This window comes from Acomys minous (genome assembly GCF_964271855.1).
Source record: "Acomys minous genome assembly, chromosome: 12".
NCBI lineage: Eukaryota > Metazoa > Chordata > Mammalia > Rodentia > Muridae > Acomys > Acomys minous.
In genome coordinates this window covers 12,365,630-12,384,490 of record NC_140493.1, presented here as the reverse complement: position 1 = coordinate 12,384,490, position 18,861 = coordinate 12,365,630, and the positions used below count along the sequence as shown (strand labels likewise).

Sequence of the window (18,861 nt, the reverse complement as noted above, 5' to 3'; positions counted from 1 at the left end):
AATATAAATGTGTACGTTAAAAAAAGAAAAATTTTAAAGAAGAAAAAAAAAACCCAGGAATTAGAGCTAAGGAATTTAAAGCAATTTGTTCAAATTACAAACCTGACGAATTGTGGAACCCAGTTCTGATTACCTCCAAAGCTTCGCTACACCACCCTCTATTTAAAAAAGCCGTACACTTCCCTCTACACCAAATTAATTGTTCGTGTCACTAGTGTGATTCACAGCTGTACAATTATAATATGCCACAGCTGAGATCTGGCCTGCTGAAAGTCCACTAATTAAAAGTCTTGGTTTCTAGTCAGGGGTGGGGGGGCACATTTAGAAAGTGGGACCTACTAAGGGTATCATTGTGTGTCTTCAGGAAGACAGTGGAGCCTGGTAACCTTCCCCTCTTTCTTTCACTTGTCAGGAATACAGTGAACATCTCTGCGTTCCTGCCACTATTGTCTGCCTTTGTACACACCAAAGGAATTCAGCCAATTGATTATGGATTGGAAGTCCAGCAGAGGAGCCCAGTGTTTCCTCAGGCACTTGCTGTAGGGGTGGAAGGCTGACAGTGCTAATGTAAAGACACCATATTATGCATCCTGTTAGTGGAAGAGCTGAGACTAAACAGCTCTGACTCTATTGTAGCATACACACCACTAAAGTAGATTGTAGAGTATAAAAATATTGAATTAACCTGCTGAGTTTACTGTCAGCATCTTGGTTACATCTTTGTTACTTTATTATTATTTGTAAGAGGTCCTGACCAAGGCAATTTATAAAAAGAAGACTCTGATTTTTGGGCTCATGGTTTCAGAGGGTTGTAAAATGTTCATGACCATCTTGGTGGGCAACATGGCAGCAGTCAGGCAGGCAAGGCACTGGAGCAGGAGCTGAGAGCTCAAATCTGATCTGATAGGGGTGGGGAAGGAGGGAGGGAGAGGGTATCATGGAATTTTGAAACTCAATCCCCACTCCCTGTGACACACCTCCTCCAACAAGGCCGCATTTCCTAATCCTTCCCAAACAATTCCACCAACGGGACCAAGCGCATTCAAATTCATGAGCCTGTGAGGTCCATCCTCATTCAAACTGCGACCATGAGATAATATAGTCACAGATACGTTTGAGATAATTTTACAGCCCAAAATATGTCAAAGCTGGCTATATTTTAATATGCTGAAAACTGTACAATAAAAGCATGGTCTTCCCTCATTGTAAGGTTTTCAAAAATCACCTTCGAGCTGTCCTTGTGTCAGCCTCTCCTCCTCCACAGGCGTTGACAGACAGTACATAGATGAGTCTGCACTGGCATCAGATCAATAATGCCAACATCGACAAGCTGAGCTTAAAGTGCCATTACGCCTCCTCTGTCTTGCTTTTGCCACCCCTCAGCCTCCCTTCAGCTTTGTGGTTTTCCCAGCCTTTCTGGTGGTGAACCTCAGCATCCACCTGTCTCTGCCTTGAGGCCTATGCAACAACTAGGTTTTCTGTGTCCAATGAACAGCCTCAGTCTGCTTTTCAAGTATCATTCACCTGAGACCCACCCCTGCACTCTCTAGAGCTCATCTGCCTTTCTAAGAACTTTCCTTTATCCTCCACGCGAGAGCAACTGCCTAGACCCCAGGCTGCTGCCTTCCATGAGCTTTCCCCCTCACTTCCTTCAGCTAAAACGGCAATCAGTACACTACCACAAGGGCCCGCATTCCTCTCTGGATGGAGGATTGGCTGCTAGTCACTGACCTATGTATTCTGGCCCCATGTCTTTACTGAGATGCACTTGTGCCTGGCTGAAAGGGACAAAAACAGAAAGTCTATTGCTTTAGGAACATAATCCATATCTTCCCCCACAGAAGACAACAGAAATCATTCTTCAACTAGAGCTGACCCTAGTATTTTTGAGACTGCTGAACCCATCGCTCAACTCCTTACAGGTAGATGAAGGAAGGCTCTGAGAGCATTGTGGAGAGAGATGGGAGCAATCTGACAGCATAAAATAGCACAGAGCTGAGCGGAAGTGCTGCTGAATAATGGTGGGACCTCTAAAGAGAGGGGCCAGGAGCAACAGGGATCCAGCAAAAGCTGCAGACAAGGAAGTAGCACGTCACCAAAATATATATGCTAATAAAGACTTGGTAAATATATACTATCTAAAAAAATGGACTTTCAGGGAACTATAAAAACATTGAATTGCTAATAAAATGAAAGCAAAGGATTGGAAAGCAAAGAATTTGAAATTAGTAAATTTTAAAATCTCTTTATTTTAGTTCCTAGAGACTATTTTTTAAAACAATCATAAGAAAACAAGAGCCCACATCTTTAAGTGACAGCCCATGTTTAAATTCAAGTTATGATTCTTTAATAAGACATGTGGCTACATACAAGAAGCCTTTTCTGCCTTTGTGACCAACCTGGCTTAGTTGTCAAAGGCTTGACTAATGGATACGTTAGAATGCTACTTTGTCTTCTTTAAATCCTCAAATTTTACAATTATCATTCATTTCAAAGCCCTTGTCTGATAAGGAATGATAACTCAACTGCAATTAGGAAGCTGGGAAAGAGGCCTCTGAACATCTTCTCAGAATATAAACCAGGCCATCTAGAGGGAAGAGAGCAAGAGGGTATTTTGAATAACTTAAGACTATAAATGGGAAACTAATTAGAAAACAAATCTCTGATCTAAATGAATTAGTAAATCAATGTTGAACCATTTGGATAATGCTATTTAAGATAAGTAACATATGAGACACAGGAAGAATTTTGGAAGTCAAGATGAATCAATTTTGTTTATCGTGGGTGTATTTTCTACCTTGGAAGAGACTTTGTGCTGCTTTTCAGAAGTGTGTGCTCAGCAACGCAGAGAAGGTTGCCAGAGCAACACAATTGCAAAGGTACTGACTGCAAGCAGGAGAGTGTGCAGACCCCATCTCTGGGCCTAACCTTGAGCAACAGCCTGAAAAGTGTCCGTTTTTGAGTGGTTGCCTGGTTAAGGCGTGAGGAGGTGGCCCAAGAGAGAGGGACTGTCGCGAGCAGATGCACACTTCTTCTTAGGAGTCTGTCATCTCCACTGTGAAGCTCATCACCCACGGCACACTTGGGAAATCCTAGCTTTATATACCACACAAAAAGATACGCTCGCTTTAAAGGCTGTTTGTGCTTGCTGAACTTCTCATCATATAAGCATCTTTCTGACGTTTCATTATTAATATATCCTTGTCTTTGTCCTTTTGCCAACAGCCATTCTCTCTTCTACTGAAAGGGGACTGTCCACAGTCCCTCCCCTTTTTTCATCTCCCCATTGTTTCCTGTTAGATGGACTCCTGGGAAATGGCAAAAGAGTAAAAAATGAGGTCAGTGGGTCAGCAAGGATGGGTGTGAAGCTAGGGGAAAACGTGGAGGGGCCAGCTGTCTTGACAGTACGGATGGCTCGACAGAGCTTTCATGGAAATTGTTCCCCTGGCTTTCTCAACATCACTTCACTTTTTCAAACAAGAAAACTTTTACTTAAGGTTAAGGTAACGGAGTAAAATGCAGTTTGCCTAGAAGCTACGTTGTTACTGGAAGACCCGGAACTTCAACCTTAGCCCAAGGACCTTGTTTTTCAGTGCACCTGTGTCCTCCGGACACACACCTCTTACACAGGTGGAGTTTTTCATGAAAGCCAGCCTGGTTTTGAGCAAGAGGACCTGTGACACCTATAACTGTTTCAATCCCTTGTTCACCCAAGTTGAACCAATTGTTGAGATCACAGAACGCGACCGTGCTAACTGGTCCTTCTCTAACAGTATGAATTTATCATTCTACTAGCAAGTTAACCAAAATTGGCTTTACTCTCTGTTGACCAAGACTGTGCGCCTCAACTTCCCTTGCCTTCCTTCCATTGCGTTCATCTTGAGTGTGTCACACCCTCTCCTTTGGACACTGCCTTCCAGCAAAGTCTATTGCTTTATAACTTTAGTTCTTGTCTTCTTTATTTTAGGATCAGTCTCTGTGATATTCAAATTCTACATTTCACTACCTACTCCTACTGGTGCTGGTTGCCTAGCCCACTTTCTTAAAAAAAAAAAAAAACAACAACTCTCGAAATCTTGCTCTAAGACAAGAAGCCTACTTTGCGACATTTTCTAAGTACTTATTTGCCTGAGAAAACCATTCAGTAAGAATAGATGCAAACTTAGATATTTGAGTGAACTGTATTGTTTTCTATCACATGCTTACAACATCAAAACAACAAAGTTGTCTAAGTTTTCAAAATCCCCTAGAGAAAAAACACAATCATTGGAACCCACACTTATCACATCAGTGGTCCTAAGGCTCTGTCTCATTAGTTGCCCAGCCTCAGCACCACTCAGCAAACCCAATCGACAACTGTGCAAAACCAACCCAACTCAGTAGCTACTAAATTCTCTCTACATCTGTATTGTCTTCCAATCATTACCCTGGGCACTGTTACCTCTTAGCATGAATTGACATTTGTTGCTCTCATTCAATGGAAATTTTGACTCAACTGAACCAAGGGTACAATCACACACCCACAACAAATATAATAATTTCAATTTTTAAAAGATGTGTAAAATTCAATAAAAAGAATTTTCACTGAGCAAAAATTTTTTGATATTAAAAAAATTTACAATAGAATTCTGATTGCCTTTTATAGAGGGAATAAGAGCACTTAGAGTTTTCAAATAAAATCACGAACTTAAAAATATGATTGCCATCCAGGTGGTGTGGCACACGCCTTTAATCCTAACACTTGGGAGGCAAAGGCAGGTGAATCACTGTGAGTCTGAGGCCAGCCTGCTCTACAAAGAGAGTCCAGGACAGCCAAGGTTATACAGAGACTTGAAAAAAATTAATTAAAAAAATATATATGATTGCCACTTTATAGAAACATCACTTCCATTCCTCTGATCTGAAATGAAAATTTGATACTTTACTGTATATGCTTTCCCTTGAAAATTATTAAAGGTGTCTTTAACATGGCAGAGAATATAATGGATTAAAAAAAAAACAAACTAAAGTTAGATTCATGTTATTCCAGGAACCCTTAAGAATGCTAGTCACTTGAGTAGAACATGACTTTACAAGTAGAGGCACTTAGTGGTATTTACTTTGACCATTACATTACCACATACTTTCAAAGACATGTTTTGTGGTTTTTGTTTTTGTTAACAGGAGCTCAGATTAAAGCCCGGCTACTCTGGGACACGCCCATTATGCCTCAGGCTAGTCTCAATCACTGGCTGTTCTCCTCCCTCAGCCTCCATACCTGCTTTTATTACTTAGTAACTGAGAACAAATACGCTTTACTAATAGTATCGAAGTCCTATAGCTAGATGTAAGCAATGGATTCACGACAAGAGCACTTGAAGGAGAATATGGATACACGAAGTTTTCTAACTGATACTTGGTAGCTACTTTATAAAGAAATCAAGGTAAATAAAGGAAGTTAAAGTGAATAGACCTCCGAGTTTATTAGCTAAGAGATTTTGTATAACGCTGACACACACACACACACACACACACACACACACACACACACACACGGAGTTCACTTTGATCCAGGAACATGAGAAAGATGGTGTGGTAACTTCATGAAAAACAGATTACTTTGACATATTCTTTTTGTGAATTTGAGAATAATGAAGACAAGGGTTAAAAATATTCCTAAAGTTTGGGCCTCATGGTTAGTTCTCAGTTGTTGAACATTTTTCCCTAGGTCTCCCGATTTTCATAAACAAGACAAATGAATTGGAGTGATCAGAATCACACACTGCCTCCTTTACCAACTCTTAGAAGCAAAAACAACTGTGGAACGCCGTCTGTTGCACATAGGGCTGACAGGGCTGGTGCCGTTTTCAATTCAGAGGCGCCACCGACACAGAGTCTAGCTAGTTGACCCTCCCTCATGGAAGGAGGGACTGCTGTGAGTGTAATGAAACCTTCACGTCAGACTCCAGCCTCTTCACCTGGCCCCACAAACCACACACACTGCTGTTCCAGCTGCAGGCGGTCTCAGGAGATGCGAGGTGCACAGGACCTGGTACAGCATTCATTAGGCTACCACCAATGCTTGGGTGGGACTTCACATTGCTTCAGCTGTTTGGGAGTCACTGACAATCTCTGTGGACCTCCCAATCCATGTCTCTGTAAGCTTAATAAACTCATTGGCTTACCAGCAATCAATTCTTTGATTTGTCATTGATGCTCTATGTGGAGATAACAGATTTGTTCAAATCTCCCGAAGGGAAAGTAATGTATCAATTAACTACTAAAATCTCAATAATCCAAAGTACATTTATTGAACAGTTTGAAAGAGGTGTTACACATATATCCTGACTGAAAGAAGTATTTTATTTTCCATAAAATATTAACTCTAACAATATAAACAAAAGGAATAAACAACATTTCCTTTCATATCCCACCAATTTATCTTTTGAACATTTTTTTTTTGCATAACACATGGCAGCTGATACACTGTCTTTATTAAAATGTCAAAATTAGCTGCTGGAAGAGAAAATTCCAGTAAGAATGTTAAAATGCACTTTTGCTCTGCAACTATAATATATTCATGAGTTCCACACTGCTCACATAGAAAGGCCAGAGTTGACAGGTCACTGTCTGAATTAAAGAGTACTTACACTATTGGCTTTTCCAGACGACTTCCCTGTGAACCAACAATCTCCCCCAATGTACAAAACACTTGTCCCAGAAAGTCCTAAAATAGATAAGAGGATTAAAGCTCATAAGTTCCCACACTGTTGCGCAACAGATAGTTTGTGCATCATTTTCATGACTAAAATACAAAATTCTCAGTTCCGAAAAATAAAGCAAGCCCCATGTGAATCAGTTTTATAGCACTGCCACTTTCCTCCAAGTTCACATGTAATTTCACACTGTAGTCAAGGAACCAGTTTGTTGCCTTGAGCTGTCAGGAGACCGCAGTGTCACAGACCGGAAACCAAGGGCTCTCCTGTCGTCTGGATGCACGCACTGAGGAAGCAGAGCGCATGTCAGGGAGAAGTGCCCACTCCAGACTACCCTGGATGCTTCACAGATCCGTGCTATCCCCAGGATCTCCACAGGGAGGACCTTCCTGTGTTCAATGGGCCAACAGGGAAGCCCTGAGCATGATGTGCAGACGCCCAACGTGAGGTTTTGTTTTCAGTAAAAGAAGAGTCAATAAATCTGCCTGTTAAATGTGCAAGGTATGATGTTGAGTTGTTCACTAAGGTTTCAGGGGAAAAAATGACTTCTCAAGTTAAAAAAAAAAAAAAGAAAAAGAAAAGCCAGTTCACACTTGGGAACAACTACTGGCCTCCCACTTTACAGATAATAAAACTGGGCTCTGAAGTAAGCGACTCGCTCAGAACCATGCTGAAGACCCGGAAGATAAATCTAACTAGGGTACCATGTCCAGCCATGCTGCCTCTTCTACTAGACCGTGAGAGGAGTTGGACTTGGATACACAAACGGCCATCGAGGCCCAGAAGTAAAATCTCTCACTACACCACGTGGAGTAAGGTGAAGGAATAGTAGTTTGAGTCCAAACAGGAGGAACAGCCTGTGTGGACTAGGAAGCAAGTGTTGAGAGGCTTGTGGCGTCAGACTGAACTGTTGATCCTAGAGGGAAGGTCAGACTGCCTGTGAAGAAATGAGTAAAGACGGGAACTCAAGTGAAGGGAAAAAGTGGAGGGAAGAGCCCGGATCTCTCAGGACTCTCTTGGCCAGACAACCGGAAGCCACCAGACAACTTTGGTCAGTGCAGGAACACAGCCAAGACAGGGGATCCAGAGAGCACAGATGTAGTTCCTGCTTGGAGCACGGGCTCATGACAGGAAAGACCAGCACTCAGGAGACTTCAGTCACTAATATTAAGCAAAGGGCTAAGACCCAAGTCAAGGTTACAGTGAGGGGTGGGAAACAGATTTGGTGAACAGTCCCTGTGTGTGGTAGGGCTGGAGGAGGTAAGGAGCAGCCAGAGATGCAAACGTTCACTCTAAATCTAGAACTTGGTACCAGACAGAGGATTGTACTATCTGAAAAATGCAAGTCTTTGTAAAGCTGTCTCTAAGCATGCAAAACAACTTCAATCCTTATTATAATTTATTAATAGTTAAATCATATTTAAATTGCAAGTCATTAGCATATCATGTCAATTTCAATATATATTTAAAATATCAGAGTTGAGCAATCCTAAAGCTTCCTAGAGCTAAATACTTGGCCTTCCAAGTGCTTGGTATTTAGAAAAATCATTGCTTTGCTGAATAGCTGCAGAAAAAAAAATCTCTATGGAGAGTTCTAGAACTGTTTGCTAAGAATATCTATATCAATGAGCTAGTGCAAAAGCGTGTTAAATGGAGATGGCTGATGGAATAATAAATAGGGTGAGGAAAAGTTGTATGCTATTGTGCAAGAAAGCAAAATAGGGGAAGGCAGCAGCTGAGCACACCTACCAGCAAAGACAGGGGCATCATTAATTTCAACTAATTAAATCAGTAACATGTGAGCTACTAGTCACACCATAATCTATGCGATTCCTCCTAGTTTCCTCACTCTGTCTCATGGTTGCAGCATCCCTGGGTTTGTTCTGCAGTTCTGAGTGTGTACGTTCTGTATCAAGCAGCCCAGTCACTACCCACGGCGCAAGAGTCAGCACGTGCTATTTACTCAGCAGTCACGAGGTGGGAAACTGCTGCTCATTGTGTGTGTTTTAGCTAGCTGAATGGCTCACATCTGCTATGCGCTTTACAGCACACTCATGTGTAAATAATTAGTGTCTTTCGGTGGGTATTTTTAGGTATTCTTGGCTGTAGGTAGAGATGGAAATAAAAATAAACCACACCATGAACTGTCTCACTGCCTCTGATGCTGGTGCTGTGACCCAGTTGTGGATATTTCCAGGAATAAATCCAGCCCCTTCTACAATTCTACACCCCATACAGACTAAATTTAGCCTGGAGAGTCTCAGGCAGATGAAAAATGTTTTCATGTATAGTATACATTAATGTAATGTATAGTAATAGTGACTACTGGATTCTCCCACCTCCCACCGCAAATGCCCATGAGTACAGTAAATATTTGTTAAATTCATTACTTCATGGTTTAAATAATAAGTTCATAATATATGAAAACTATTCTGTCCATGCCTAGGACTTATTCCAACTTAAAATGTATCCAACTATTACTCTTAATTTGCTGGTGCCAAAAATACAAGAGAGATTAAAGAGAGGAGAGGAGAAAGCAGCAGGGATTATATAACCGAAAGAATAAAACGTAGCAGAGAGCCAGTGGGCTCTGCCTCTAGAGTCGCTACAGCTAAGTGATTCAAAGTCCCCGTAACCAGGGTCCAGCTAATTAGATACAAATACTTTGGTTTCTCTCTTCTTTCTTAGCTCTGGACACAGCATAATACTTTTTTTCCTTCAGATTTATTGTTTTAATTACTTCCTAAGTGCGAATGTTTACTAATAGGTTCTGTTGCCTACATTTTATTTTATATCACAGCTTTACAGTTGTCTACAGTGTCTATATCCTTTGCAAGTCTGCCCTGAGTTGTAGACATTCTACAAATAGGAAAAGAAAAGCTCTGAAAGCAGTGGGCTGGCTCAGAGGGTGCTTGCTGGCTGCCAATAAATCCCTGGACTCACACGGCAGTAGGAAGGAGATGACTCTTTTCAGCCGTCCTCCAAGACCCACACTGTGTCACATGTATTCACACACACACACACACACACACACACACACACAGTGAATAAAAATGTTTTCACATGTTAAAGGGAAACTCATTCTGCAGTAGAAGAACTGTTTTGTAGGTACAAATACTAATGGTACTTATACATGATTTATTTGAGTCACACACACACATGCGTGCACGCGCGCGCGTACACACACACACACGCGCACAGTTTATAGTGGATAACATACTACTTTTGAATGGAATCATGAAGGTTTGCACTCATATCCAAACAGAACCATGTTCTAGTGCCTCTATACCTCAGTAGTCCAATCTACCAAATGGACATAATTCCTACCTCATGGATTCCTGAGGGGATTATTTAAGAAAATACCTGTAGGTAATATATGCAAAGCACTTGAAATATATGTCTAGAACAGTCCTCCTGTCCCCTGGGCAAAAACATGATTATACCTTCGCATTGTATTACTTGCTGTAAGAATCCGATACTGGGATACTATAACCATCAAAATAAAATAGCTTCAGTTCCAGTTCCCCTCTGCAGTCATGGAAGGTCCCCATAAGTACCAGAATGCAATGCAGATGTGGCTTACACACCAAATCATCTTACACATTGCACATATTGGCATGCATTTACAGAAGGATGTTTTAGAAGCAGTAGCACAATGAGCCCGGAAATATTACTTGAAAGAAAACTTCTGATTTTTACTACTAATACACATAACACATCACAGATGTAATAATAAGCAACTTCATATGCATCTCACAGCGTGGTGTCTTTCTCTTAACATTTCTACTAGCGGTAACTTTGAAATGCTTTTCTTTACCAATGATTGGTGCATATCTGAATACACAACATCTTTAATTAATAGGTAATTTGGGCTAGAAGTCATTCAGTAGTTGTGTTGATGGTCTGTCTGCTTTAATTCAACAAGGTCCCTGGGGACAGTCAACTGATCGTGACTTGGCCATTAGAGTTCTTCACATGCGTCATGATTTGCTTTTATTCTGGTTCTGAGCTCATTTGACTAATTTTTCTTTATTTTTATACAAGTAGATTTATTCAGATTACATCTTAATTTTTATCCCTTCACTTATATCTTCCCATTCCCCCTCCCTCCCTCATTCATCCTATTCCCCTCCCCTTGACTAATTTTTTAACACATCTATACAAACAATCAAAGGAAAAAAATGAGTGATTAAAAAATGTCTTGATTTGTAGTGTTTTAATTTAATGTGGTAAAGTGGAGGAAATGAAAACTCTATCCATGAAGATCGTATCACTGGTGTTACCAGGCAACGTTTTATTGATGGATTGTCTTCTACTATTTCAGACTTCATTTCTATTTACTTAATTTTTGTAAATTGCATCACTCACAATGGAGAATGAAGTGCGAGCCATATCAAACACTGCACTCAGCTTGGCAACCACGTTTAGTAATAGCCAAAGTACTACGTTGTTGCAGTAGGGGCTCGCAAGTTTTTAAATGATTGTTGGAGGGAATAGCATATCATTTGAGAGATGAGAAAATTCAACATTGGATAAGTAGAGTCAATATCTTAGTAGAAATAATTGGTTGTAGCTTAACAACAGCGCAAAAGAGTTTTTTTCTTCATACCGAGGATTTTTGCATTTAGAAGAAGAGCCTTGATGCACCACACAAGTTAGTCCTCTTTCAATACTCTAACAAAAACTTGTAAGCTAACTTACAAAGAAAAGTTCAAAAATTTTCCCCAACCAAATTTATCTGTTTTCCCTTTGAGTTACTGATGATCTTCAATATATGTTTGTCATTCTAAGAGTTACACCACTGACAGGTATAGTGGTGCACGCCTGTAATCCCAGCACTTGGGAAGCAGAGGCAGGCAGATCTCTGTGAGTTCGAGGCCACCCTGGTCTACAAAGCAAGTCTAGCACAGAAACCCTGTCTCAAAAAACCAAAACAAAAACAAAACAAAAAAATTGTTAAGCCACCGAATAAAAAGGTTTCAACAAATTGGCAGTGACCAATTAAAGCCAACTCATTTTAAAAGTTATCACTCGTATATAATATACATTTTAAAAAGCAATGCAATTCACAAAGAGAAGAAGCTTCGTGTGTGAAATAGCACCTTCTGGAAACAGACTACCTTCAGTGAAACACTAATTCTCAGCAAAGCTAGTTGAAAAGTAACATGCTGTAGTACATTATCTCACCAGCCCAAAACATGTAAGACAACTGAATGCAAGTAACTAGGAAATGAAGAATACTATGAAATTCTTACTAATAATTGCTAAATATGAAATACTTTAGTGTTACTATGTAATAATATTAAGTACTATGTAATTTTATTGCAGGACCTCGATTGATAACTAAATCCTGTAGTAAGAGCCATTTTCCACATAAACTATCCCACCTCACACAATTAGTGAACACTCAAGTAACAGTCATCCGGCCAAGATCAGGTAACAATTCTATGTATGACTCAAGAGTTTCAGGCAGATTCTAGAAGACTCTACTATCAGGGGGATAGGACGCCTAACTCACATCTAGCATAACAAACCAGCCATAAATGCTTTATTTTATGCATGTTGATAAGGCTAGATCTTATGATCTGACACAGATCAGATAGCTTTTGTCCTCCAGATCTCAGAGGATAACATGAGGAACAGTTAGGCGGACTCTTAAGGGCGAACGTAAAGAAAGTATCTGAGAGCTGCACTCATCCGTGGATAGAAGGTGAGATTAGACTGCAGTTAGGAGTTATAAACTGATTTAGGAAAGTGGTGATGGTTGTTCCCTCTCCACTCTCACCAACCCCCAGCAGATGGAGACCACAACAGAAACCAACAACTGGTCAAAACGTAGAGAAGCATGGACCACAGGGGCACAGGGGTGCCTGCCCACGTGGACATTTCTACAACTCCTACACCTAAGGCTCCGGGAACATTGAAGAAGAGGGGAAAGAAAGATCGTAAGGACCAAAACAACAGGAAGTCCTGCTGTGAGATCGTGTCTTCTCCATGTGACAGAGACACTACACTTAGTGCAATCTCAACAGCCCAACCACCTACACAATGACAAACCCGAAAAAATGACAACATGGGATGACAGGCCAACACCAGTTGGGGAAATCCGGCCGTGTCTCATGTATAGGTAAAGAAGTACAGGCAATTATCAGTTGCTGAGAGAGATTAGTCATCCGCAGAGCAAACTTCTTACATGGCTATCCAGTACCAAGTGGTAAGCCCTAAAACTGTATGCACACAAGCAACACTAAACAGACCCAGCAATTTGCATTTATGTATTTATTTGCATATATGCGTATACACACACGTGCACTCACGTAGCATGCACACACATGTGCAGGTGTGTGTAACAATAATATTTAAAGAAAAAAGGGCCATAAACTTGAGAGGAAGTGAAACAGGGGATGCGGGAGGGAGGGAAAGAAGGGGGAGAAATGATTTTTGTACCCTTTTTAAGTATCTGAGAGATTCTGGGAGCAAAAGGAGTTAGAGGGGTACAGGGGTTAGAGAAGATGCAGTTACTGTGTGCTCATGTGTAAAATCCACCCACTTGGGTGGGCTGGGGCCAGACAGTGGCATGCAGAAACAGGCAATGGGCCTGGTGACTGTAGCTGGTCTTCCTCTATAGGATTTCTAAAGTCTTCAGTTCCCTCAAGAACCTGTCATCTTAGTTTCCTCATTTATACTCAATTTACAAGGCTAATTAATACTTCTGGTTGGTGTTTTCTGGAGGCTGGCCTCTAGCCTCCGAACATTGCCTACCCACTGTCTGCATTTGGAAGCTTACTGGAGTCAACCCACACTGAGCAAGGACCTGTCCTTACTGTCCCTGGCCTCAGTCACTTCTGCAGCAGACTTCGTTGTTTGCCCAAGTACTCTCACCAATACTCAAGACAGTCACGCAACGTCTCTTACTTCACATCTAATCGGAAATTCATTTGTAATCAAACAGCCATCATACATTCCAGATGGGACTGTTTTGTTTTTTTTTTAAACCACTCCAGTGGCTTTAATTGTCAAATGTGACTCACGCAATCAAATTACAACAGACTCGTAACTGTTATCCTTGACTCCAATCTTGCTTCTCTGACCTCATTCTTCCCTTCAGCAGGCACACATCATTTAAATGCACAAATCAAATCACAGCACCCTCCGGTAGCATACAACACCAACAACAATGTAAAGCCCTTAGAAGCATGGCCTATAAATCTCTGCATGCCACAGCTATGCCCCTTTCAAATGAAACCGTCAGGCTCTCATCAACACTTACGGATGGCCACAGTAAACTGCATCCCTTCCTTCCTCAAGGATTGTATTGCTTGCTCCCTTTCGTACTGAAACGGTCTTGCTAAGTCTTTCGGTAGCTCCCCCCTTCTCTCTTGTAAACTATATATCTAGTAAGTACATATTTATGACAATGACAGTCCTGTCACAGTGACTAGTAAAGTGGAATCTCAGAGTGCTGCTTGAAAGGAAGGAAATGAAGGTCATGTTGTATTCTCTCTCTCTCTCTCTCTCTCTCTCTCTCTCTCTCTCTCTCTCTCTCTCTCTCTTTCCCTCTTCTCTCTCTTTCTCTCCCTACCACCCATCCATTTCTCACTCAATATTATGTCATCTATCAGTATATGTGCTATAAGGAAAATAACTTATTTTTTTAAATTTTTTATTAATTTATTCTTGTTACATCTCAATGGTTATCCCATCCCTTGTATCCTCCCATTCTTCCCTCCCTCCCATTTTCCCCTTATTCCCCTCCCCTATGACTGTTCCTGAGGGGGATTTCCTCCCCCTGTATATGCTCATAGGGTATCAAGTCTCTTCTTGGTAACCTGACCTGGTGACACTCAGAGGAAAATAACTTATTTTAATAATTTGTTTGCATCCGTGTTCACTAAAGAAATCTGCTCACCCTACCTCCACTGTGACAAAGTGTTGCTTGTTGGAGACAAGGTATCCTTTGCACTGTCCACCGCTCTCTCTGCTCTCATGATGCAAGAGTTGAGTCGAACACACTTATTGCTGGAGTGACTGTGGGTACATGCTCATTGAATTCAGTTAAGCCATATGTAAATTAATTTACTGTTATGGTTTTAATATGAAACGCTCCCCCATGGTCTCACAGATCTGAACACTGGTCCCTCCACATAGTGGCTTTGTTTTGCAGGGTTGTGGGACCTTCAGGGGGCCCCTAAAGTTGCCCTGAGAATGAGCTTTGGAGAGGAATAGGCCCTGCTTGTTTCTCTTCTGACTCTCTCAATGCCTGTCAGCTGCTATGAGGTAGGAACTGCCACTGTTTCCTACCAAACAGGAGCCCCAAGCTGCCTTCCTCCCCTAAGTTGTTACTTTCTTCATGTATTTTGTTTACTTTGGCAGAGAATAAGAACAGTAAACATTGCACTTAGCTCTACTCTGACCTCTTTGGGAGCCTCTTCCTATGAGAAAGCACACCTCACGGCCCAAAGATTTAATTTTCAAATGAAACTGTAAAGTCAAATTAACCCACAGGAAGAAGTGTGTATGCATAGCAGGAAATGCACTGAAGACCACAGAAGCCTACAATCAAGGTTAGTGACGCATGGCCTGGGGGAACCAGTGAACTGCTACCATGCCATGAACAAGAATTTCAGTGGCATCTGCTAAAGCCCAGCAAGAGAACAAAGCATCGCCTGCCTCTCGGCTGTCCATTGTTGCACACTGTGCAGTTGTAGCGGCATCGAGTCTGGAACACCAAGAATCCTAGACACACCAACTATGAGCTGATGAAATGAAGTTATGTAAATGAAAGCGTGGGCTGCGGTTCTGCCAACAACATTAAGATGAATTGGTTCACTAGTTCCTCAAAGAAGGCTATGCTTTCTTTACACTACCTAATGCCTGGGGAAGACACTATTTTGGCAAAGGTGTGTTTATTCCGAGAACCATAAGAAGGATCAGTCACAAGATGAAGAAAGAGGCTGGGATTGCGTCATGCCTCACCTGCTTGCGTCATGCCTCACCTGCAGCCAGTGTTTCTCCACTGAAAGCATCCCAACAGCCAGGGAGCCTCGTGACAATTCCACTGGTGTTTCATATAACAATATTCCAAACCAAAGCTACAGGCCTGCTTTCTTTCTCAATTTTCCTGATATTATAATGACTTTTCTTGTCCGAATCTGACTGTGTAGCCTTGGCTGGCCTTAAACTTGGTCTGTAGAACAATCGGGCCCCCAATACACAGAAATCCACCTACTTCTGCTTCCTGAGGGCTGGGATTATAGGCCTATGCCACTACATCCTGTTAAAAGAGATTTATAACACAAGATCCTTAGCTATCAGGTGCCAAATAAAGTCATCTTAGAAAGAAATTCTTCCAAAATTATCAAAATTAAAAATTTAAAGCCAAAGATTTTATGAATCCGTTTCCAAGAAACAATTTGCTACCAAGTCCCTTTTGCAAAACCAACTAAGTAAGTTCACTCTACATGGGGATTTGGGCACTTAGCAGTGTTTTTGAAATGACTGTGGTTTTTACTTCACTCTGTCCAGTTGGCAGGGAGACAGGACTGCTGTTAAGAGATCGTCTCTCTGGGGATAGACCTAGCTTGCTGATTGGCTCCTCTGATCTTCGAAATGCATCACAAATTGCCTGGAGTTGAATGCACTATGTGCTTTTATTTTTTTTTTTTTAACCTAAAATCTGTACTTCAATGCTTTCAGATAAGGAACGGTTTTTGTTATTATTAATTTCCAACAGAAATGCAAGGTAATAGTCTTCAGCAATTCTTGTAATAATTCAACCTCCATATCCTTCTTCTTTGGACATGATTTACCTACTTAGAAGCTCAGGAATTTATTAATTCATTTGTATTGTCTATTGAATATACAGATTTTAAATTTTTATTGGACTTATTTTGTATGTGCATGTATGTGATATGTGTGAACACACACACACACACACACACACACACACACACACACACACATATATATATATGCAGGTGTGGAGGTCATGAATGGAGGTCAGAGAACAATTTTCTCTTCACAATGTGGGTCCTAGGAATCAAACTCAGGGTAGATGTCAGGCCAGCAGCAAGTGCCTTTACCTGTTGAGCCATCTTTTTGTGTGAACAAGACTGACAGTTTGCTGACTGTGTGAGTGTTGGAAAGTGTTTAACAGTGCATTATATGCTGTAAGAAAATTGAAGGGGGCTGGAGAGATGGCTCAGTGGTTAAGAGCGCCGCCTGCTCTTTCAGAGGTCCTGAGTTCAATTCCCAGCAACCACATGGTGGCTCACAACCATCTATAATGTAATCTGATACCCTCTTCTGCTGATAAAGCACTCATATACAATAAATAAAAATAAATAAATCTTTTTTTAAAAAAAGAAAATTGAAGAATCAGGCTCTCAGAAAATGGAGACAGCACAAGAAGATAATGAACTTTAGACATTTTAGTTTTAGGTTTCAATAGAAGATCTACTGGAAAAACTTTAACACACAATTGAAAATTGGGTTTGTTTGTGTGTCCAAAGTCAGGTACTCCAGGATCTCACAGGAGAACTTAGAGGCACAAGAGAAAAAGAAACTTTAAGCTACGATGAGTAAATAATCTAGGGAGGAGATTCCTGTGCAATATAAGGGAAAGAAGCTATTTCCTTGAAGAGAACAGCCAGTTCCATGCAAAAGAAAGAAGGTGTGTGTGTGATGGCATCCCAAGAGTGGTCACTGCCTTGATCACATCAGAGCAGCATTAGAAGTAAGAGCCAGAGTCCAGTTAGTTGAAAAGAGCAAATCAAAGGAAGACATCGAGATGGAGCCCAGGATGGCCACTGAAGATGTGCGGCGCGAACAGAGAGTTGAAGAGGTGCTTTGAGGGTAAAGAAGCATCAAACTGGAAAAGTGAATTTGAAGGACTATTACATTTAATTACATGTGTGTGTATGCATCTGTGTAGAGGACTGTCCACTTGAGTACAGGGGCCACAGAAAGCAGAGGATCTTCATCCCCTAAGGAACTGGAGTTACGATGGGTTGGAAGACACCCACTGTGTTCTGGGAACAGAACTCAGGTCCTCTGGAAAAGCAGTCTACACTCTTAGGTGCTGGGTCATCTCTTCAATTCAACAAAGCATTTTAGGATGAGAGAAGCATAAAACCATTTTGTGAGAAGAAAACGCTCTTTTCTACCAAAGAAATATTTGAAAAGCTATATTGCACCACATATTTGGAAAGGCATATGTCTGACATCATAAAGTCTAATTATCACTGTCTGTTGAAGAAAGATATATTCAGTCATGTCTGAAATGAAGAGAGAGCTCATATACTTTCTTCTTTGAATGCAAGGCTACTATTGATAGATCCTCATTTCAGTTCCTTCATGCACACCCTCAAAACATTCATCTCCGTGGAGATGCCTCTAACTGCTCTGTATTACACTCTTTGAAATGTAATTTGAACTGAAACAATCAAGAAACACAGAAATTATTTTCCAGGTAAATGGTAACTCATTCAATGCCCAATAAAGGACTGGGGAGCACTTTCTCATGTATATGGTGTTGGGTAAACATGGACATATGATCTTTAAAGAATAGAAGCTCAGGAAATTGCTGAATAGAATGCTCATATGGTCTCAGAAGGACATGAAAGAAGAGAGAAAACAGCTCTTGTCCCAACTCTGGACCAGAAAGTCAAGGTTTGCCTCCTATCCTTGAGATGTTCCAAGTCCATGTGAAGGAGTAGATTCTGCTCTTTCTTTCTAAAGAAACAATCATGCCTAGACCCTGTGGTTCTTTCCCTGGTTCTTCCAAGAACATTTAAAAAGTATCCCATAATTAAGGGTTGGGGATTCAGCTCAGTGGTAGAGTGCTTGCCTCGCAAGTGCAAGTGCAAGGTTCAGTGCTCAGCTCTGGGGGAAAAAAAAAAGGAAAAAGGAAAAATAAATAAATAAATGGAAAAGTATCCCATAGCAAGCTATGCAAACACATTCACAAGATTCAGTCACAATGCTATGAGCCTATCACAGAGGAAAAATAAAAACATTGTCAAGGTCCAGTCACAATGGTACAAACCTTTCCCAAAGAACAACATATTCTCAATGCTCAGTCATAAGCTATGAGTCCATCATAGAGAGAAAACTTTTAACGCCTAGGCACAACACTACGGACCTACCATAGAAAGCAACACATTCT

The 18,861-nt window shown here is 41.0% G+C and overlaps 1 protein-coding gene across 3 annotated transcripts in view; it reads right to left on the bottom strand.

Annotated features, from left to right (window-relative positions):
- The window catches only part of CPNE8 (copine 8), a 181,406-nt gene that overhangs the window by 106,667 nt on the left and 55,878 nt on the right, over positions 1 to 18,861 (bottom strand). The window contains exon 6 of one of the 3 annotated variants that reach the window (XM_084749495.1): positions 6,630 to 6,706. The exons of the other annotated variants lie outside the window; for them this stretch is intronic. Within the exon in view, the coding sequence (XP_084605621.1) occupies positions 6,630 to 6,706 (77 nt within the window). The remainder of the gene's footprint in view (positions 1 to 6,629; positions 6,707 to 18,861) is intronic. 3 annotated transcript variants of the gene reach the window in all.